This window comes from Choristoneura fumiferana, chromosome 9 (genome assembly GCF_025370935.1).
Source record: "Choristoneura fumiferana chromosome 9, NRCan_CFum_1, whole genome shotgun sequence".
Taxonomy (NCBI): domain Eukaryota; kingdom Metazoa; phylum Arthropoda; class Insecta; order Lepidoptera; family Tortricidae; genus Choristoneura; species Choristoneura fumiferana.
In genome coordinates this window covers 11,941,744-11,966,217 of record NC_133480.1, presented here as the reverse complement: position 1 = coordinate 11,966,217, position 24,474 = coordinate 11,941,744, and the positions used below count along the sequence as shown (strand labels likewise).

The window sequence follows — 24,474 nt, the reverse complement described above, 5'->3', positions numbered from 1 at the left end:
TATGCATATGTGTTGTTAAAGTTCAAACTCAGATAAGTCCAACTCTAAGAATTTTAAGATTTTGTTATCAAAAGAAAAGGCAAATAAGGTAGATAGGATGGGCGGTGGTGCTCTCTTGCCATCAGGTGGCCCACTTGCTCGTTTGCCATCCAGTAGAATAAAAAAAAAGTCAGAAGGTAGATTGGACTATCTGAGTTTGAAGTTTAGCAACACATATTTATTTCGCTTTGGAGTGACGTTATTGAGTTCGCAGTAACGTAAGATGACATTGACATGAGTGTAGTTTGTTAGCAATGATTGATAGACGGGTCTCTATTGTTTCCCATAAAATTTAAACTCCGATTTTAACAATCCATAACGTTATTCATCATAATTTTTGCAAGTCATACTATCTTAAGTCATAACATGAAACATTATAAAGTGAAGTTCCGATTTTCGCAGGTCATAATTATTGTAAGTCATAAAATTGGTTGGTCAAAACATTCGATGTCCATATATAGTATGCCATTCCATAATATTAAAGGCAATAAACTAGTTTATAATAATTGTTGTAAGGTCTTTTTTCGCAGGTCATAATGATTGATAGTCACCTGATAAGTTAGTCATAACATTTAACGTCATAATGTTAAATTCAATAAAAACACTCATAATAATTATAAGAATGAATTCAATTATTTATCAGAAAAATAAAATACATAATATTTTAACTACCGAATGTATACCTAACTGTAGTTGTATGCATAATAATCAAAGTTCATAATAAATAATTTTTATAGGAACATCGAAGATCAAAAATCATTTGTGAATCAATATTATCCGGTCTGCTATAAAAAAAATAACTAACATCGAAGGCTTAGCCTTAGCTACGCTCCGCTTCGCTCCCGCCTTAGCCTTCTAAACCTCACCTATCCGAGTCGCGTCTGCTCCGAACCGTCTTGCTTGCTCGCTTCGCTCGCTCGCACAAATCAAATTGTTTTCAACATAATTTCTATTAGTCATACCTGTTGTCTAAAGTCGTAAATGAATTAGCTTTTTTAAATGTTTGCCTGGAAATGTTTCTGAGCAATTATCTATATGTTAATCAATATTATGGATTGGGTTTCTTAGACCTAGACACTTTAGGCATTAAAACGATATGAGAAACAATCATTAGTACGGTGAAATATATTATGGCTTAAACTATTTCTGAATAATTATCGTTAGATCTTTGAACGTTATAGTTACAAATTTATGACTTTTGCGCTTATAGAATTTAATATTATATGCCATTAATATTAGAGCTAATAAGCATTATACTGAACAAAAATTATGACTTGTGATGTTTATGTTTATAAATTATATGGATATCAATTTCTGACCATCGAAATTCGGAACAAAAATGTATGGGAAACAAAGGGATCCCTTGATAGACACTGGTAAAATTATCCTCCAATGGACAGAGCCACATTTTTCTAAAAAACAAATAAACAAACACACACTCGTTGTGCACAAACGAGTGTGTAGGTATTCCTTCGTCTGTCCTCATGAGTGTCAAAAAGCAATTAGAGTAAACATAAACCTATTAATGGCAAACATGTCATAGCACCGGATGTGATTGCAAGTTTACCCACGCCATTAAGAACCACATAGGAGCCCTCTATCCCTAACTTCGAATTTTAGCCTATGTGATTCGTTACGTATGACAAGTACGTATCACTTGGCAACGAGGATCTGATGATGGAGCCGGAAGTTAGATACTCTTAAATTTTATGAGTAGTACTTTAAAAAAAATAAAAAGCACGGTTTCATCACGAAAAATTGCATAACACTGTGCACTGTATAAATATAGGTACTTAAGTCACTGTACGTATCAACTACTGCGAAACGTAATAATTGTTGTAATTCTAGCAGTAGAAATTGTCTTCTAAGTGAAGTTAATTGCAATTTCTTTAGATAATAAATGTTCTATAAACCGAAAAGTCAAAAGATCGGGTTTTTTAACGATAGCCGGACACACCTTCGCTTGTAATGCTGCTAGGTAGTTTGGTAACTATGATTAACATTTCAGGTTAATACCACTGTACGCGGGCGCACGAAGAAAAGTGACTGCTACATGCACTTTTGTGCTATCAGTACACGACTCAGAGAACAAATACTTGCAAGGAAATATAATCAATGGTAAAAAAACATTCTTACCCAATAGTTATCCGAAATGTAAAAGAAACAGCATCGATTTTACTTTGCACACCACGTTTTTAGGGTTCCGTGGCCAAAACGGCAAAAACGGAACCCTTCTAGTTTCGCAATGTCTGTCTGTCTGTCTGTCCGTCCGCGGCTTTGCTTAGGGACTATCAATGCTAGATAGCTGTAATTTTTCTACAATATATATGTAAACTATGCCGACAAAATGGTACAATAAAAATTTGCACGCAAGTTGCGTTGACAATTACGATACGTTTCAGGGTGAATTCCTTTCCGCGAACGCTTCAGTTGTGGAATCAGCTTTTTATAGTGTTTTTTCCGAGGGATTACACTGTACGGAGATCTTTAAAAACCCGCCAAGAGCGTGTCGGACACGCCCAAAATAGGGTTCCGTAGCCATTACGAACAAAATAAATAATATTTTTCTAAGGATTTCGTATTTTATACAGATTCTCCCAAGTTCAGGTACATTTAATACCTTGCTGCTATTTACTCTAAAACTACTAATAATTCTCAAGCAAACTTAGCCGGAAACTTAGCAAACTTAGGTGGAAAAAATTGAAAAAATTCAGGATGGTAGTAAGTACATCAAACTTACAAGGAAAACTATAACGGTTAAGTTTTCTTGATAATTATTAGTAGTTTAAGAGTAAATAGCAGCCTAAGGTATAAAATATACCTAAACTTGGAATATTCCGTACAAAATACAAAATACTAAGAAAAATATTACTTGTTTTTTTTTTTCGTTATGGCTACGGAACACTATTTCGGGCGTGTCCGACACGCTCTTGGCCGGTTTTGATACGTTCCGTCGACGCGCGTTGACTGCAGGATTTTCTTTCCATTACAGCAGCCATAATTATATACAACTCGTGTGCGTATCGCCGGGTTGCGGCGTCAACGGCGCGTTTAAAAACGCGGTGTGAAAGGCCCTAAGGCAGGGTTTCTTAAACGTTTTGCAGCCACGGACCACTTTCATAATTTAAACAATCCCACGGACCCCTGTCAAAAAATATTGTTGGAAATGAAAATAAAGCCTTCGTTATATTAATAAAAATAAAACCTACGCGCAGTGCCTAAGCGCCACCCGACAACGACAATGCGTCGCGTCAAGTTTACTACACAATTTCCTAATAAAATATGTGTACAGACTGACCTACTGCGGATCCCTGCCTGATACACAACACCGCTAAGGGGTCCGTGGACCCCACTTAAGGAATCTCTGCCCTAAAGTTACTTAATTCCTTAATCCATTTTTTGCTACAAACGGCGAAGACGTAGGGCAACCCTTTATCTTACACAAATAAAGATATGAATACAAGAAATGTGCGGCTATACCGCTGCTAACAAAACGGTGACGGTACGGAATCACAGTGAGTGACGCTTTGTATGCGCACCGTTTTTATTGCATGCCCTCCACACCGCTGCTCAATACGCAGACGGTGCGGATTGCAGTGATGTGCCGTAAACGTCACGAATTTTGGTGGAGAGCATGCGGTAAAATCCTCATCAAGTATCTTCTAAACCGAACCACAGAATATATAATAGCACTAACGTACAGAATGGCCACGCTCCGCCCCGCACCGGTTCGTTCGTTACCCCACCCCTCAAGCGCAGATTGCAGGAAAACCGCAGGAAAGCAGTCGGGTGCGCAACGCGATGTATGTCGGCCGCACTGCACTAATTTCGGGAGCAATAATTTTGCGAAATGTTAACGGTACCCTCCCAACTTCCTTCTATAAATAAATAATGATTTCTGAAATTATCGCGATTAATACATGAAATAACTTCCTACCGAATAATTCATTTAAGTTTGTAGTCGTATATCTATTGGAATTGAAAATAATGCTGAAATACACAGACAGACACATTTTAAGTAGGTTTAAATAAATAGGTAAGATTAACGACATTTACATTTATTTGCACATCTAAGCCATACCCCAACCAAGTCGTGGCCGCCATGTGACCAAACTAAAATTAATACTTAAGGTCTTTTTTGCTAGCAACTTTTTTCACATCGTATCGTCACTGGATCGATTTCATTTTTGAAAGAGTATGTCCCTCCCCTAGCCTTTCTTTTTTTAGTAACGGCTACGGAACCCTACACTGAGTATGGTCCGACATGCTCTTACACAGGTGATGTTTTTATTTCAGTAAGATAAGCAATAAGGATTATTACGTACACTTAAATAAAACTGTTAAATAACATGTACACAATAAGAATTTAAAAGTGACATGATTTGACAATATAACATTGGGTGATGAACATTTCTAGAAAGATAACCTTACTAATTTTGAACCCACGAAGCCACGAAAAAGCAAGAACTTGTAAACTTCCAACAGCCAATAAAACGCTTGTCACTTTGGTCAGGCTCGACTGTGTATCCGTTCGCGGGCGCGCTCGTGCTGGCGTGGGACACGCTGGCGATGACGCTGGGCGCGACGCGCAAGCAGCTGTCGGTGCAGTTCCGGGACGTGCAGCTGTTCGCGCAGCCCGCGCTGCACGACTCGCGCCAGCTCAGGCTCGCCGTCACGCTGCAGCGCGGGACGGGACTCTTCGAGGTTTGTTTTGCCATTTCTCATTTCTCCCATAATAGTACATTGTACAACAAGAGCATAAAAAAAAAGCCATTTTACACGAGACGTTCATACGTACGGTACGGCGAGGGTGGATAGAATAGACACGTCAAGGAGAAAATGGGTTTAATGCTCGAGTTTGACACTGCTTTTCACTTCGATTGAGAGGAAATTAAATAGCAACAGTGGAAACATTGTTCACTTACTATACAACTTACTATGTAACTATACAATTTTAGTTTTATTGATTTGTTTTGATTGATTTTTAGTTTTATATAGGTAAATTAAAATTTATTAAAAAATATACTTACTTATGTAAACTTTTTTCTTTGTCTTTTGACACCTGATTACCTTGGTCTTAGACGAAGATTTTACTTTATGCATTAGAGCATAAAAAGTCATTTTATACGAATCCAGCAGCATTAATACGAAGTGACGAACTAACTTGCTTTAATATTATTGCTGCTAGTGATTTTTGAAAGTTCGTTTCCCTTAACGTCGGCATGATAAACATTTTTTTTTTTTCTAAAAAAGGTATTGGACAGCGGCTTACGAGTAGTAATGGGGAAAATTATGGTTCATACAAAAAACAATTCGAAATGTACAGAGAAAACAGCCGACACGGCAGCAAATGACGTTAGAAAACTTGAAACAGAGGATGTGTATAAGATTTTGAGCGATAGAAGCTATATGTACAGGTAAGACATTTTATAACATCTCTATATAAATAAATGAAAACAGGACCAAGAACCTGACCAATTGAAAGAATGACTGACTGACTATTGTTCAACTGTCTGATTGATATATCAACGGAACCAACTATTATGCCTAAAAACTTGTGCACAGGGTTTCCTTTTTATCATGTAGAGGAATGCTAAGGACTGAGTTTTAGTTACCTAGTTGCAAAGAAGAACGAAGAGGCGTAAATTCTCATTCATTGCTGCGCGGATGAAGTTTACTTCTAAATAAGCTAGCCGTTGCCTTCTATATGCAGGTTTGGGTTTGGTTAGGTTAGATATCGGACCGGTGATTTCATTGAATGTGCGTTCGAAAATGTATTTGAACTTTTATAAAATTTTAAGTACACTGTAAATTATTTATTGTTAACAGCGGTGAGTTCCAAAGCATCAAGGATACGAACGCGGAGTTCACCGAAGGGCACCTACAGTGGGACGACAACTGGGTGACTTTCATTGACGGCATATTTCAGTTCAACACTCTACGGCAGCCTCATGACGGCATTTCTCAACCAGTTTACATTCGGAAACTTACAATAAACGTCGATGAAATTGCTCAGATGAAAGCTGAAAATCTAAACGTACAGAAAATAACCACTTGTCCACTGCAGGACTACACGAAGTAAGATGCATTAAATAATCTCAAGGACCTAGCTAACTATCTCACAATCTTACACACAAAAAACGTAACACACCTGATGACTTCTGATAATATATTATTAATGTCCCACCTTGATCACGGATAGATTCGAAACTATAAGACATTATTATCCCATATATTTATTACCTAAATACACGAGTAGTCCACAAATTCTTCAGTCTGCCCATTGTGAGGGATACATACCTACCGAGACAAATATATTTAATATAATTAATCATGGATCCTTAAAGCTATAGTTACTAATCATTTTTGATTTATTATTGCAGGTGCGGAGGCGTTCTATTGGAAACTCTCAAATTTCAAAATATAATTGGTGCTGATGAAAATAAACTATCATTAAAAGTGCTCAAATTTATTCCACGATATCCAGTCCGTAATATTTTAAATGTGAGTACCTATAATGCGTCATGTCATGAAGATTACCGATCTACAAGTTATATGTATAAGTACATATACATGTACCTATTTCAAACACGTTATTGCGTTCCTGCTCCTCTTCTTCTTAGCCATTTTCTACCGTATCGGTGTAGGCCTCCTTCAGCTTTCTCCACTCCTCTCTGTTCTGTGCTACCTGCATCCAGTTTGACCCGGCTATTCTCTTGATGTCGTCCTTCCATCTCATCTGCGGACGTCCTCTCGGGTGTGTTGCGCCCGGAAATATTTAATACATGGGAGTAATAAATACTACCTACTCTTAAGCCCGGTTTCCACAGCGAGCGGAGCGGACTCAGTTTAACGTACAACGATCGACTGCATGAAAGCCGATGTAAACAAGTTAAACTAAGTCATTAATGAGTCCGCTCCGCTCGTGGCGGAAACCGGGCTGTAGGTAGTCAAGTGCCAAAATAACTATCTATTCGAACCACTCAAAAATATGTTACTACGGCCTTATTGCGTCGGAATAAGAGTTTGTGGTACTTACTTATTTTTGAAACTTTGAATAAGTTCATATTTTTACACTTGACTGTAGCTAAGTCAAGGGCATAAATATCTCTATACAGCCATAATCAGCGTCAAAATATGTACCTATACATCGACCTTACATTTAGTGGCACGTATTCTGTGCCAAAAAACCGAGCCGACATACTTATACTCCATTTATTTTAGCATTTGAAACTTAACGGTAAAATTTGAACACTTTTTAGGGTTCCGGAGCCAAAACGGAACCCTTATAGTTTCGCCATGTCTGTCTGTCTGTCTGTCTATCCGTCCGTCCGTCCTTTGCGGGTTTGCTAAGACGATTTTTAGATTCAGCGATTTGCTTGCGAAAAATTCAACTTTAAAGTGCAAATTTTCATTAAAATCGAGCGTCCCCCCCCCCCTCTAAAATCTAAACTAGTGGTAGGAAAAATTTTAAAAATTTAGGATTTTAGTTAAACATATCAAAATTTCAAGAAAAACTATAGCGGCTAAGTTTGCTTGAGAATTATTAGTAGTTTAAGAGTAAAGAGCAGCCTAAGGTATAATATATACCTAAACTTGGAAGATTCCGTATAAAATACGAAATCCTTCGAAAAATATTACTTATTTTTTTCGTAATGGCTACGGAACCCTATTTTGGGCGTATCCGACACGCTCTTGACCGGTTTTTAAAATGAAACAATGAAACTTTTTAAAATTGTATTAATCTATAATAAAAACATAATAAATACCTACCGCTAATAATAAATGTACATGTAGGTATTTTTAATCCATTTGTGTTCGAAATATGTACCGAGAAACGTGTGTTACAATTTGACCGTAATTAAACGAAGTATACCTAGTTGTCACGAAATCATTTCGTCTCACTCATGAGTAGGTCCAGTAGGTATATCCATAATTCATCAAAATCTATGCAGGACACAGGACACTGGCAGGACTACCAATATGTCACTGCCAGATTATTGTACTAACCCCAAATTTACATAAGTATGCCAAATTCAAAGTCAATCGGACAGCTGGAAGGGGGTTAAATTTAGCTTCCAAGATTTGACCCAAATAAATAAACAGGGCAAGCTAAAGAAAAGCTTGTAAAAATAGCAGAAAAAGAGTATTTTGGCGGGATTCAAATATTTTTTGGTCTCCGATAATATATGAGTTCATCAAGTGACATGGTATTATTTCCTTGGTTTTATTTGAGAAAAGCACTATACAAGTCTCTTCCACGAACAGGGATTGTCAATCCCCTATTTTGCGGCCTCTTCAGTAATGTACCTACTATTAAAATAGTTATTAAAATAGTAGTGTAAGCATTTAACGTCAAATTATCAATTTTCAGATGAAACAAATCTTGCAAGTGTTTGCGCAAATAGTTAATGAAAATATTAGCAAAAATGTCATAAATATTGTAGAAATTTATGATGATAACGGTGAGACTACGACCTTCGGTGACTTCAAAACATATACTGATGAATTTTCTCAAATTACTGGGAATTATACCAAAGTATACAGAGACAACGCGAGATGCGATTCAGTTAAAGAAGCTGATTTGGTTTTGATTCACAATCTGTCAACTGATGACAATGTAAGTCTTAGCTCATTTTACTGAGAATGCTGCACGGAATATGCAAAAAAAGATGAGTGGATTTTGATAAAATATTATTAGATTATGATTTGTTAAACATTTTTTTACAGCGAAACAGGTCAGTTAAATTTTTTCTGTATTTTTTTTTTACATAGTAAAAATCGGCACTTTTTTATAAATAATCATAGGCATATTAAGAACACCTATACTTGTCTTATGCTAGCGTAAGCCGTTAGATCTGCCAGTTGAAAAGAAATTCTAGGATTTTACTAAATAGTTACCCATTTTGTATATACTCGTACTATAGGGTAACCCAAAGTTTTCTTTTGTTTGATCTTCTGTAACTGAAATAGGTTTTCCGTTTACATTTTTTTTTCTGGCTGTACTTGCATTGTCATCTTAACTGCATATCCGTACCAAATTTTACGTCGGTACTATTAACCATTGAGGAGTCCTCTCCGGCGGAGACGATCCTGGCAGGGCCACCAAGATGTCATTTCCAGATTATTGTATTGTCACCAAATTTACATAATGCTGGCAATACACCATCCTTCCTATCGTCCAATCGGCATGACGCAGCAGGCATGATCCAATCTGTAGTTCGTCCATATACACCACACACGATCAGTTTGAACTGTCCAATTGGCTGCGAAGTTCAGTTGAAGCCATGGCGTTACCAGTGACAGACGACGATGTGTTAGCTATTTTGGCCATTTTACTCGTGATAAAAGAAACAAAAAAAAGAAAAGATCGAGCAGAGTGGCGCAAACAGTGGTTAATAAAAATAATTCAGTTTACTCATACTTATACTTCGCGGTACGACGCGTCTACCACCAACAAAAATCTTGAGTTTACTGAACTGACGAACGCCGACCGCCATACACGTTCCAATTGGCATGATCCAATCAGCGTGATCAAGCCAAAATAATTGAAATTTGATTGTGCCGTCAAGTATAACTGGCATGCCAATTCACACCCACACACGGTCAGTGATAACTGATCCAATCGGCAGCGTCATGCCAATTGGACGATAGGAAGGATGGTGTATGGCCAGCATAAGTATGCCAAATTTCAAGTTTCGTCAAGTGGCTCCTTCCAAGCTGCTGAGTGAATAATTTGGACCTTCGGTTCCGCTCTATTGCCAAGAGGCGGCGTGACCTTCGGAGCTTCAAAAAACGTCTCATTAAAGATAATGAGACGTGTCTTGAAGCTCCGAAGGTCACGCCGTATCATCTTCGCAAATTTCGCAATCCGCTTGTTTAGTTTTGACCTCTCTAACGAAGTGGCCTGAGTAGCTTCCCGTCTTTCTGTCATCAACCGTAGAGTAGAGTCTCAGCCGAGAGCTTGGAATTCCTGCCTTTAGGCTGCGTTTGGCAGAATTTGACGCCCACGTCCCTCAGCGTCTCAGCCACGTTATGCAGGGCTGCGTTGACATCATCGGCGGGTTCTAAGGCAACGAATCTATCACCGAGAAGCTTCTGGCTTTCTTTTCGATACCAGCCATGATCAGGAGTAGATTGGGCCGGAGCAAGGACTTCATCAGACGGTTCTTTCCATCTTTATTCAGAGAGCCTCGGACAAGTCGGTGATCTGAACCGGTGTTAAACATATTGATCACTGAGACGTCTTTGAATATGTGCCTTTTATCTGTCATGTTGAAGTCGATCTCATTTTTGGTCACAGTATCGGGTCTTAGCCACATCCACGTATCGGGCTTCTTCTTAAAGAACGAGTTCATTAAAAAAAATCCCCTCTTACTCTTAGGAAGTGGACAAGCATTTGCCCCCTGTGATTTACATCCAAAGCCATGCGGGCCCACCCTGGATTCATTGCCGATCTGGACTCCCACTTTGCTGTTAAAGTCCTCCATAACAACATTGAAGTGAGCCTTAGTGGTGTTGTGCAAGGCTTTGGATATGTCCTCGTACATATCCTCCACTTCGTCATCCAAGTGTATCGTATCGACTAGAAGTGGGTCAAATTTAGCTTCCAAGATTTGACCCAAACAAATAAACAAATAAACAAACAGGGCAAGCTAAAAAGTTTGCAAAAAAAATGCGACGAAACAAGAATCTGACTAACCGGGAACCAATCGTTATTCCAGTGATCCAGCTAATATACATACATATATACCAAATTCCACACTGAGCACACAGAGACACGCAAACTTTCACATTTAAAATATTGAGTATTTTTTTGCTCAAATACATCTAAATTTTTGCATACATTCCGTGCGAGTATTTTTGAAGCATTTAATAATTGATGCAAATAAAATAATGACAGAGGACAATTACCTATAAACTTTTTTTTTTATTATAGATGTGCCAAAATCTGTTTGAAACACTGAAGCAAGACACTTTTATCATCGCAGCTGAGGAAAGAAACGCGGATTTGCAGCACGTTCGACCTAATGCACTCTATAAAATAGTTTCGTCCCATAATAATGAAAGCACACGCTTTGAACTGATCCAGTGGAGACCTAACCCCACTAAAGGAACTAGTGCGTTTTCTGTTCGCACAAACTTGGACTTGGAGCTGTTGCGCACGGCAAAAGACATTCTTCCGCCTCAACAAAAGATGATCATATTCGCAAGTTATCCAATGGTATCGGAGCTCAAAGATCTGATCAAGCAATGGAAACAAGATTCAGAGCGAAACCAAGTTCACTTATTATCATGCAAAGATGAACTATCTGAAAATATGACTTTAGACCAAATACCTGATTTAGATTTAATGTATAACATTGTCTATCAAGTAAGTTACCTCCGTCTGTCTAGCATTTCATTAATTATATACGATGACCCCTGTGAGTCTGTAAACTTTGTTTAGTAGGTAAAACATTACCGACTTTGTGACATTTTACGAGTATTATTAGAGTCATCAATTGAAGTGTCACAGTGGTAATCGTATAATTACTTCTAACCGTAGCTTATTAGTTCACTTGGGTATCTAAAACAATTTATTTTCATTTATAAGCGATTGCAAACCTTAATTTAACTGTACAAGTAATTTTTTTTAGGGGGAATTAGGAGGAGAATATTTTGTAAATCTTCAACAAAATCCGAACCCAACTAGTGGAATAACATTAAAGAGCGCCCGAGTTGGAGACCTGGAATCATTGCACTGGGTGGAAACGTCTTGTGTAGACACCGCAAGTGCCGGAGTACCCATCAAGGTACGTGTGTGCAAAATAACGACCAACGGTTTGTCGCAACACGAGTTTAAAAAAATACCGGACAAATACGATTTGGACTTGTCACCGGTAGTTGCGTATCTGATAAATACGTTAAGTGTGAAAACGTAACCAACAAAAAAACATAATAATTATGATATTATTAATTTATTAAGGATATTTTTTTATTTTTTGGTCCGCTCCTAAAGATAACGTAAGCCTTACACTTAAACACAATTTAGTAGATACGCAGGAAAATAGCTGTGATAGGCAGGCACACAGACGGACACACGAGAGGTCATTTGTAGAGGTTTCGTTTTTTCTTTTGAGATAAGATAGCCTTGAAAGTAATAAATAGGCAAGTACAAATACTGTAAAAAATATATAAAATTTAACCGACTGTAGAATAACTAAAAAACCGAAAAATAACTAATTCTTAGGGTAGATTAAGACTTTAAATAGGATTAATAGAAAACTATTAATCCTATTTAAAGTCTTAATCTTAGTCAAAATACACCCTAAGAAGTTTTTCTGTCTTGTCCAGTGTCCAGCATCCGGCTCTACCATAGATCATCTCGATGGTATCATATATTATTGTATTGTTATCTGAACCGTGCATAATTGCCAAGTTTCGGTTTCGTGTCAATAGGTACAGGTACCTAACATTATACAGGTAGATTCATGCACAATGACGCGTGCCGTGGTTCTTATTACAATGTCATTAAGGTCTTATTTTGACAAAATCACGCGTCTTCGTGGATGGCACAAGTATATCTAAATCAAGAGCTTAGTAAAAATCCGGTTTCATTCAGCGTTCTGTCATCAAGTGTCAATAATTTTAAAATAAAATCATGAATGGGTACACTACAAATATACGAAAAACTAAATTCCGAAAGTCGGAATCACGAACTTCAAAATACCGATTTTTTTAATTCCGAATGTTTTAAAACTCCTTGTAAGAAAGAAATAAATGATATGAAGGAGCCTGGAATAATACAATATCCGAACTCACCAAATTCGACGAGCTGATGGTTTCCTGGGGGCCCCCGTCTGTCACTCCATAGGTCACTGGCTGAACTGGTCAGATATAAACACTGCGGTGCTAATGAAGCTTTCAGGATTTCGGGAGAAATTGTAAGAAGAACAGAAACGAATTAATTTCTAGGGACGTGCGTTCCGCCATTCGAAGTTGCTTGCTAATAACAGCCATATTAAACCGCCGTAGGAGGGCAGCACTGGCGCGGCGCTTCGTTCGGAATTCAAATTGCATCATTCCAGTTACAAATTAAGAATAACGTTTAGAAATAAGAATGAATAATTTGTATGTGCTAAACGATGCGAAACAAATAAAGAAAGGCATTAAAAATAGAAGAAAGTACGGAACATGCCGCCGGCCTTAAAATAAGTTAATTATTTTAACTAATACTAAACCTAAGTATTACCTATAAGTAAAATGCACCTAAGACTCTTAGTCTACAGGCAATGGATAAATCTTAACGATAGATCTTTTCGTATAAGAATTACCCATACGTAGCGTAACTACACGGGTAACACCATCAGCCAGCACCCGGATGCAGCTCGTGCACACTGGCGAGGCGCCACTGCAGGGGTGGCAGGCCGTCGTCGCGCACCACCACCACAGAGCCCTCCGATACCGGGGACGCGCCTTCATTGCGGAACCATCGGCCACGCTGTTGCAATTGAGAAAGATATTCGGCACTCCATCGCTTCCAGAAATGACGAACAGCCTGCTGAATGATCTGCCAGCGTTGAAGACGGCTGGGTCGCTCATCACCGAAGTCATACTCGGGCAACGCGGTCAGTGGTTCCCCAACGAGAAAATGCGCGGGAGTAAGTGGTAACGGATCACTTGGATCATTGCTTAAGACGCAAAGTGGTCGAGAGTTAAGTACTGACTCAATCTGACACAGGAGGGTATTGAACTCGTCATAGGTAAGAGTTTGTGATCCTATCACACGATGAAGATGTGTCTTAAAACTTTTCACGCAAGCCTCCCAAATTCCACCAAGATGGCTTCCGTAAGGCACATTGAAATGCCAGGTTATTCCGGTGTCCCTTAATTTTTCATTAAGTTCGAGCTGAGTCGTGTCTGTCTTTAGAAAATCAAACAGTTCTCTCAAATATCTATCACACCCAACAAAGTTACGACCGCAGTCTGAATATATGTCTGAGCAAAGTCCCCGTCGGGACACGAAACGTCTTAATGTGTTTAGAAAAGATTCGGTGGACAAATCTGGAACTAACTCCAAGTGACACGCCTTGGTCGACATGCAGACCATGACAGCGACATAGGCCTTAAACAGTTTTGCGTTACGAAAGTTACTCGACTTCAAATGAAAATAACCAGCGAAATCTACGCCGACGTGTAAGAAAGGACGCAACGATCTTACTCGCGCTGCGGGAAGAGCCGCCATCTGTGGTTGTGGAGCGGGACGAGGCCGCGCTCGGAAACACTGTACGCAGCGGCGGGTGCGCATACGTACCGCGTCGCGTGCCGACAATATCCAATATTCGTGAGAAAGAATGAATTGCAAGGTCTGCGGTCCTACGTGTAAATTAACCCTATGATAGTGATCAATTATTAAACTCGTTAAATGATGTCCCTTCGGAAGTAAAATTTGATGTTTCGCGCTGTATGATATATGAGCTCGATCAATCCTGCCGCCGACCCTCAGAAGGCCCAAACTATCGACGAAGGGTTTCAGTTTTTGTAAACGGTCTGAACAATTTTTATTACATTTTATTTTCGAAAGATCGTCAGAAAACTGCTCACTTTGAACAAGGGAGATTAGACGCAAAAGTGCGTATTTAGTTTCTTAAACTGTAATATGGTTAGAATCAATTTTAAGTTTGCGACATTTTTTTATGAAGCGAACAACATAGGAAACCACACGTAGAAGTTTAGAAAGTGATGAAAATCTAGAAATGAAATCCGTATTAGCCTTGTCCGTACTGTCCACTGATGTCACTAGAACGTTACTTCGCTTTTCTTCGTCCATAACGAAATCAAGGTCAGATACGGGCCACTCAGCTTCAGAACGTTTAAGCCAAGTGGGACCGTGAAACCAAAGTTCCTGGTCAAGTGCGGACGGTAAAACGCCGCGTGATGCGGGGTCTGCAGGATTATCTGCTGAGCGTACATGGTGCCAACGAGAAGCCGGGACGCGACTCGTTACTTCCGTGATCCGATTTGACACAAACGTACGCCATTGATACGACGCAGATGGTAACCAGGCCAAAGTGATCGAAGAATCACTCCACGCATAAACATCGTTATTCGAAATCACACCCGAAAAGGTGCTGCGTACGGTCTCAATGAGTTTTGAGAGAAGTACAGCCCCACAAAGCTCCAAGCGAGGTACTGAAATGCGTTTCAACGGTGCTACCTTGGTTTTTGCTAGAACGAGATGGACATGAACATTGCCGTGAGTGTCTATGACGCGTACGTACACTGTCCCAGAGAATCCCTTTTCCGAAGCGTCCGAAAAACCGTGGACTTGTACGCACCTGCTTTCAGGAAATGCATGACGCGGAATGGAAATGGATTTAAGCAGGGGTAACTCAGAAATGAAAGTAAACCAAGCGTCAGAAATTGATTTTGGCGGGGTTTCGTCCCACGATATTCCCGAGATCCAAAGTAATTGGATTAAATGTTTCGCAAATAGCGTTATTGGAGAAAGAAAGCCCAGCGGGTCAAAAATTTTAGAAATTTCCGCCAATATGATTCTTTTTGAACAAGCTTCAGGACTTGGTGTGACCTCATAACTGAAGGTATCTGATTTAGGAAACCACTTAAGACCCAACACTTTGACCGAAGTATCACCATCCAAATTGGAAATCGCTAACGCTTCGCTGGGCTCCGCGTTAGTCATAGAAGATATTAACTCTGGACGGTTACTTGTCCATTTTCTGAGGTCGAAGGATCCTCTCTGGCATAAAGAAATAAGCTCTTGTTGAAGAAGCAACGCTTCATCAAGAGAACTCGTACCCGAAATTACGTCATCGACGAAAACATCCGAAAGTAAAATCTTAGACGCCTTAGGAAAAGAAGCGCTTTCGTCAATAGCGAGTTGACGAAGGGTTCTTAACGCAAGAAAAGGAGAAGAAGCGACTCCGAATGTCACTGTACATAATCGAAATTCCTGAACAGGCACATCAGAACTGGTGCGCCAGAGGATACGCTGAAAATCACGGTCTTCTGGCCGCAGGGAAATGAAACGGTACATCATCTTGATGTCTGCAGTGAACACCACTTTGTGCAAACGAAATTTGAGAAGAACCTGCACTATATCTTGGTGCAGTTTCGGTCCTATGAGAAGATTCTCGTTTAAGGAACGGCCACTAGTGGTTTTACACGAGGCATCGAATACCACACGGACTTTTGTTGTGGTACTTGAAGACTTAACCACACAGTGGTGAGGAATATAGTAGGGCTTCGACGTAGGTATCAAAGACTCATCAACTAGCTCCATGTGACCGAGGTCAATGTACTCTTGGAGACATTTAACATACTCTGACTTCAAGTCAGGATTGCGCTCAAGCCTCTGTTCCAGCTTGATTAAACGCGAAAGAGCAATGTCACGCGACTCGCCCAAGGGAGGGGCGTCGGGCTTGAAAGGAAGAGCAACAGTAAATTTGCCAGTTTCATCTCTCGAATGAGTTTGTATGAAAATTGACTCGCACCTAGCCTCGTCTGGCGTCAGCGGTTTCACTTCTGGTAAGGACTCTAATTCCCAGAATCTTTGAAGGCCGAGATCACTCTGACTCTGACATGAATTGACACCGACATGTAACTGAAACTTCGTGTCCCTCGCAGGAAGCCGACCATTCAATAAATAACCGAAAATGCTGTTTATAGCGACAGGAGTCCCAGGAGGTCCGACAACGTTGTCCTGAAGCAAGACACTACCTGTGTAATCAGATCCCAACAAGAGTTCTACAGGACGCGACGAGCGGAGCTCAGGGTCAGCGAGGGTCAAATTTCGCAAATGCGGAAGGTTTTCAACCGAAAAGTTGACATTGGGCACGTAACTTGTGATTTTAGGCAAAATATGCGCTTCGATTAACAACTTGGGCTCGTGTTTACCACGAGGCGTCACCTCGACCAAGACGTAGCCACGAAATTTTTGATCCTTGTCACCTATTCCTGTAACTGTTAAGTCAGACGCAGCATGAAAACGTCGTAAAATCAGACGCTGAACACAAGACTCTGCAATAAGCGTAGCCTGAGAACCCTGGTCCACAAGAACCCGCACGGCAATAGGAGCGCAGGGCCCCGGCGCGGGCGCCGCAGCGCGGATGTCGACAAGAGCCGTGGTGAGCAACACGTTGCACGGCGTGTGCGCGCGCGTGCCGCAGTGCGTCATGCTAGGCGTCGCGGGGGTCGCGGCCGCGGCGTGTGGGAGTGCCGGGGGCGAACACGAGTGCGGCGCTTGCCCGTCTTCGTGTAACGAGGAATGATGACGTTGCAAACAAACTTTACACGAAAATCTCGAAATACAATTTTTAATGTCGTGCCCGACGTGAAGACAGTTGATACACACTTTGTGTTCACTGATAAAACGCTTACGGTCAGTAATTGGTTGTTTAAGAAAATCTTCACATTTATTTAAAATGTGTGAAACTGATTTGCAAAATATGCATATTTTGTTCGATTTCGACGAACCAGTAGTCGAAGACTCGACGTTAAATTGTACCGACCGGGTGGGTTTTGTTTCGTAGAAACATTAGAAAACGAGCGATTGCGCGCGGACGTGGTTCTATTGTCCGACTGCGCGCGAAAGAAAGGCTGCCGCAGTGGCGGCGGCGCGCGGCGCGCCGGCGGCGCGGCGGCGAGCGGCCGCGTGCCCCCAGACGGGCCGCCGGCCGTGCCTAACATCACCTCATGAGCGGTCAGCTCACGCCTTAGGAACTCAAGTAATTCCCTATAATCGGGCATCTCCGAAGACGATGACAAGGATAGTTCAAAACGTCGACGAATGTTGGGAGACATTTTTCGCAACAAAATATTCAAAAGAATAAAACAATAGAATAGGCAGGTCTAGGCACTGAGTGCTGTTAAGTTTTCTTGAAAAACATTTAAAAGATTACGTAAACCAACGTAGGTATTTTTATCAGTAAGAGGTTCCAGGTCTAAAATGTGGTCTAAATGTTTCGTAGCAATAATCCGTTTATTCTCGTACCTATTGCTCAAAATCGTTACAGCGATAGTATAATTAGCGTCTGTAATGGGAAGTGATTTTATCAGGTTGTAAGGTTCGCCTTTTAACGTTAGCAACAAATACCTAAACTTCTGCACATCCGTCAGGTCGGCATTGTCGTGGACAAGTGATTTGAATAAATCGTAGTACGCAGCCCACTCAGTGGGCTGCCCACAAAATGACGGTAACGGCAGCGGAGGCAAGCTCGCCCCGCGGGAACAATGCGACATGACACTGTCTTTATTATCACTATTGTTGCCGGTCTGACTACTGCGACGCTGCAAAATCTTGTAAGTGTCTGCTGCCACTTGAACCTGATAGTATAAATCATCGAACTTATTGCGAAAAGTCAGCTGTTCCTCCTTAGAAAAACTATTACTTTTAGCTAAAGATTTTTCAATTTTGACCTGAATTTTAAGAAATTCTTTTTTAATTGAATTTAATTCTTTTATTCTACAACGAAATTGCATTTCATCTGATTCAGAACAATCTGCCATTTTTTGTAAAGTATTCAATTGAATGTCTCGCTCGAAATATAATTGCTCGATCTCCATAGCGTATGAAATCTAATAAGAAAAATTAACAAAAATGTATTTGTTAGTTGAAAATATTATTACGCAATAATGCGTATTTATTTATCACTACTATGCAGATATTATAATTTTAGTGGCGAAATATTTGCGTCACAAAACTGAAAAAAAAAATGAAATTTGAAATTTGAACTGGAGCGGCAGTAATATTACAATAATAATTAATTATTTACCACGTAGTGCGCAAATATACAGGGTGTCCCAGAAGTACCACGTCACAGTGACATCAGAGGTAGGCCAGCTCAAGAGGAACCTAACCAACCTAACATGACCCCAGTAAAAGTTGCACGGTTTTCGAGTTATTACCGAAATAAAGATTTTTGGGGATACTCCCCTTTGTCTTGACATTTTTAGTACCAGCATCGACTTGGAAAGCTCTTAATAACAGTTTCTTATGTGTATCGAATCGTGAATAGTTACTTCAGAAGTGCAGTGTGTTATTTTGTCAGTAATTACCGCAAAATGCTGAAAAAAACTTTATTAATCTTGATTTAAGTTGAAATTCTAATTTCAACTTTAACCATCTGCCATGAAAAAAAATTACTAGAAACGAAACAAAAAAATAACGCCAATAAATTAGACATGTTATGCAGATTCAGAAATGGTATGACACATGTATCTTACTGAAATAACATTAGGCATTCTTATCACTTTGCTGATGCCGCAAGCCGTCACTGTTAAGTAAAAACATGTTACATTACCTACTAATTTATTGAATCAGGCGTTACTTTGCCGAGGTTTATATTAATGAACTGAAACAATCACCTGCTTTGCTTAACCGCGACCTTATGATAGCTACGTTTATACTAGAAATGTGTGTTCATTCAATTCCTCCTCCTCCACACTGCAAAAATACAGGGTAGTTCGAAGGACTCGCGCTGCTAGCAGACTTGACACCCCACACTTCAGTCTACTCGTGACCACGGCCACTGTAATGTTGGCGAAACGTCGAGGTAAATATTACTCGTGTGTGTAAGCGTGGTAAGTCCCGTTGGTGGTATTATGAATATGAATGAAAGTTTAAAACGTTAGGTAATATTATTTGGTTAACGCTGTAATCTGGACATCTTTAAGGTCAAAGTGAACAGACACCTTCTAGACAAACGTGTACCATCTTAGGCCTCATCTTCGCCTTCCATCAAGCGAGATTGAGGCCAAACGTAAGCCTATTAAAAATATTCTAAAACCCAATTTATTTCAATGAAATATTGTGGACTGAAGAATCGGCTTGCAAAAGGGATGGATATTTCAATTTACACAAGCTGGCAGACAGAAAACCAACACATACACATGAAGAACGAGAAGATCGGTCCCAATACCAATTCAAAATTAATTTGTGGACTGGAATTCATAATGGACAAATTGTGAGACCGGTCGAGTTGCCTCCTATTTTTAATGGTAGAAACTATTTACAGTTTTTGCAAAACGACCTGCCTGGTTTATTAGAAGATGAGAGAGTCCATGGGAGACAATTTGAACATTTATTGTGAACTAAATTTAATCCAATAAACGAATGAAAGATAAACCTGTTTTTAACCACCCACGCAAAAATAAGGGTGTTATAAGTTTGACCGCTATGTCTGTCTGTCTGTCTGTGGTACCGTAGCTCTTAAACGCGTAAACCGATTTGAATGCGTTTTTTTATTTAGTTAGAAGCAGGTTTTCTACTGATGGTTCTAAGACATACTCTATCAAAATCGTTTCAGCCGCTTTTGAAATATTGAACTTTGAAACTTTTTTTGGTTAGGTTATATCCGGTTCTTTAGGATCCGGTCCTAGCCTTGAAAAGGTAGACAAATATTAATATTTAACCTTCGTGCATTTGGCAAAATAATTGTATCAGATAATAGATGAGCTATCGCTATACACAGCATTTTTGTACCACTTAGCAGGGACTGCTTTCGGAGTTCCAGTTTTAAGTTGGTTCGATAGGGCTTCGCTAAAGTGATAAGAATGTCTAATGTTCTTGGAGTAAGATACATGTGTCATACCATTTCTGAATCTGCATAACATGTCTAATTTATTTACGTTCTTTATTTGTTTCGTTTCTAGTAATTTTTTTCATGGCAGATGGTTAAAGTTGAAATTCATGTTTTTGAGACAACTTAAATCAAGATTAATTAAGTTTTTTTCAGCATTTTACGGTAGTTACTGACAAAATAACACACTACACTTCTGAAGTAACTATTCACGATTCGATACACATAAAAAACTGTTATTAAAAGCTTTCCATGTCGATGCTGGTACTAAAAATGTCAAGACAAAGGGGAGTATCCCCAAAAATCTTTATTTCGTTAATAACTCGAAAACCGTGTAACTTTTACTGGGGTCATGTTAGGTTGGTTAGGTTCCTCTTGAGCTGGCCTACCTCTGGTGTCACTGTGACGTGGTACTTCTGGGACACCCTGTATGTAATGCTCGAAAGAACACACTTATTATTATAATATTGAAATGAAATAGTATTAAGCACGAAAATGCTAAAATACCGAAATAACCACGTAAACTCAGGCGTCGCGCTTATACGCTAGACTAGGCGCCGTCGTGGCGGGCAGCGAGCGAGTTACCCGCACGGTGTTCGAAATAAAAATGGAAATTGAGAATTACGATGTAACACTCGGAAATAATGATTTAATTGATTACCTAACCACTTATAAAAAGAGTCTTAGGTGGAATATCAATAGTTAAATCGGAACTTATCTTAGAAAACACACTTCAAAGACGGTAGCAAGTCGGTACTTTCTAGAAAATGTTATCGTATTGTACTCTTAAATTAAGTACGTAATGTAATTGAAATTATTAGCACACACAATATATCGATCCTATCCGGTTCGAAGGACCAACTTTTTATGTAAGAAAGAAATAAATGATATGAAGGAGCCTGGAATAATACAATATCCGAACTCACCAAATTCGACGAGCTGATGGTTTCCTGGGGGCCCCCGTCTGTCACTCCATAGGTCACTGGCTGAACTGGTCAGATATAAACACTGCGGTGCTAATGAAGCTTTCAGGATTTCAGGAGAAATTGTAAGAAGAACAGAAACGAATTAATTTCTAGGGACGTGCGTGCCGCCATTCGAAGTTGCTTGCTAATAACAGCCATATTAAACCGCCGTAGGAGGGCAGCACTGGCGCGGCGCTTCGTTCGGAATTCAAATTGCATCATTCCAGTTACAAATTAAGAATAACGTTTAGAAATAAGAATGAATAATTTGTATGTGCTAATAGTGCTAAACGATGCGAAACAAATAAAGAAAGGCATTAAAAATAGAAGAAAGTACGGAACACTCCTAATATGACTATTCCGATTCTTCATAAATTCGATTTTTATAAATCCGAAAATTAAAAATACCTAATGTTTAAAATAACGATTTTCAAAATTCCGAATTTTAATTAACCGAACCATAAAAAGTCCGACTCAATAATAATCCGAAATGTCAGAAATACGAATTCCGATTAATAAAATACCGATTTTCAAAATTCCGAATATCATTACACCGATCAATAATAAATCCCGACTTACACTGTGTAGGTTAGATTAGCCTAACACAGTATTTACTGTTATTGATTTTCAGCAATGTGACACAAGGTTGACGGAGCTCCGCCTCCTATTCCGCGCAATTATGGCGCTTCGCGCCTTGTCTCAATTCTAACCTAACCTAACCTAACCTAAGTATGCAGGTAAATTTATCTAAATTGATTGATATTAATTCGAGATTCGAAATCAAAATTTCGATTATTAAAACCACGAAGTTTATTTTGCCGAATGTCATATTTCCGAATTAGCGATATCATTTCAGAAAATTGATAATCGGAATACTGTAGGTACTTCGGGCCAATAACATTTCCTGCTTTTCATTCAAAGTCAAAAGTCAAAATACCTTTATTCAATTTTGGCTATAACAAGCACTTATGAATGTCAAAAAAAAAACTACCACCGGTTCGGAAAAACCTCTGTTGAGAAGAATCCGGCAAGAAACTCAACGAGGTATATAATTTTTTAAACAGATTTACAATATTATTAAATGATATCTATACATCACAAGTATTTAACACTACTTTATTTTTAACACAGTAGGTTCGCTATTTGAAGGGATCGCTAATGCGGATCCAAATATCCCTGTCCATGATATAATCATTAATACGCCTTACTTAGATGAATGATTGGTCTCGCGCGCTCGCTCGACTAGATACCACGCTAACTAAAAACAAAACGTTCGTGAATGCGGCAACTCAATATTGTAGTGTGCGTAAGAACGGTGTAAGACAATTTGCAAGGATGCTAGTGTGCGTGACGAATTGTGTTGCCAGCTGCTCCACTGTTACCCGAGTTATTGGGAAAATAAATTATTCTGTGGTCTATTAAGTTACTGGTTACAAAATGTATCTTGGGAAATACTTAGAAATTAAGAAGTAATTAAGAGTGAATGTATTAATATGTTTGTGTATAGGTTAGGCGTAGGTTTCTTCTTTAAAAAAAATGGTAGGTATGATGTAGGTATATCAATGATCAGGCCTCACATTTAATTAAAAAATATATATATTTAAGGACATTCAATATTTACAAATTATTACTGAAAATTCATGGACTGAGTCACCAACTAAGAAGTTTTGCGTGCTTAACACGTTGCACCTATTGTTAAACCTAATAATAATATTATGTACAGGTTAATTAAGACTAAAATAAAATAATTGTTTACAAAATATACATACATAGGTACATGCATACATACATACTTACATACATACGCTTGAAAAAACATAACCCTCCTTCGGGCAGTCGGGTAAAAAGTTAACATTTCAGGAAAATGGGTAGAAATACGAAAAAAAAATTTTTTCGTTTCCCGTAATAGATACTTAAATAAAATAAGTTATTAAAATTTATCATAATTTAATGATGATAACAATAAAATTCAATTTATTAAAATCTCAACCACGGGGAATTAGATTCTTGTGTACGCGGCAACACAGAATGGCGTTTAGGGTTCATGTTATTTTATTTTGTAATTTCGAAATTATACGATATTTACTGGTGGTATGTGATCCCAGTGTCCTTCTTATTTCTTGTAGTATTATTTTTAAACAGTTTCACTGCGAAAACTGGCATTTTACTTCGGTTTATGACCAAAATTTAACAAAATTCGGGACAAGCACATTACGCACAGTTTGCAAAGCGGCTGACTCGCCTCGGGCTCAGGTACGCCGATTTCGGCGTACTATTTGTTGCCGCATTTGACAAGTACGCCGGCGGTATCTAGTCGAGCGAGCGCGCGAGACCAATCATTCATCTAAGACGCCTTAGTTATTAATGTCTTCTTGACAATAGATCTGAATTTTGTATCCGTTTCATTTGTAATATTTTTTGGAATTTTATTATAAAAACGTATGCAACTTCCCAGAAACGACTTTTTGGTTTTAGCCAGTCTGTAAGATGGAACTTTAAGCTTCCCTGTGTTTCTAGTATACTTTGGCTTATCGACGTTAGTGGGAAAATCACATATTAGTAGGGGAGCCCAAGATGCTAAATCGGGATTTACTCGAGCGTCATAGAGACCTATTGGGTTGTAGTCGGTTAAAAATTAGCCAGATCAGTCGCTAAACCATATTAGTCATCAAAACCTTTTTTGGTCGCTAACACTTAAGCAAAAGTCGCTAGTTCTAGCGACAAAATCGCTAAATTGGCAAGACTCGGTAGCATAGCAAATATTACCCATATGTTACTTCGGTATCTTTATAATAATGTGAATGGGGTAACGTTAACGAGCCCTACAATGTAAAGTAAATTTACCGGTAAAAATAACGTTAACTAGGTATTTTTATGTTTTTTACCGT

The 24,474-nt window shown here is 39.1% G+C and overlaps 1 protein-coding gene across 1 annotated transcript in view; it reads left to right on the top strand.

The window, feature by feature from the left end:
• The window catches only part of LOC141431507 (fatty acid synthase-like), a 56,530-nt gene that overhangs the window by 14,200 nt on the left and 17,856 nt on the right, over positions 1–24,474 (top strand). The window contains exons 17-24 of the mRNA XM_074092694.1: positions 2,048–2,157; positions 4,553–4,743; positions 5,293–5,456; positions 5,869–6,117; positions 6,423–6,543; positions 8,414–8,659; positions 10,979–11,413; positions 11,679–11,834. Of these exons, the coding sequence (XP_073948795.1) occupies positions 2,048–2,157; positions 4,553–4,743; positions 5,293–5,456; positions 5,869–6,117; positions 6,423–6,543; positions 8,414–8,659; positions 10,979–11,413; positions 11,679–11,834 (1,672 nt within the window). The remainder of the gene's footprint in view (positions 1–2,047; positions 2,158–4,552; positions 4,744–5,292; positions 5,457–5,868; positions 6,118–6,422; positions 6,544–8,413; positions 8,660–10,978; positions 11,414–11,678; positions 11,835–24,474) is intronic.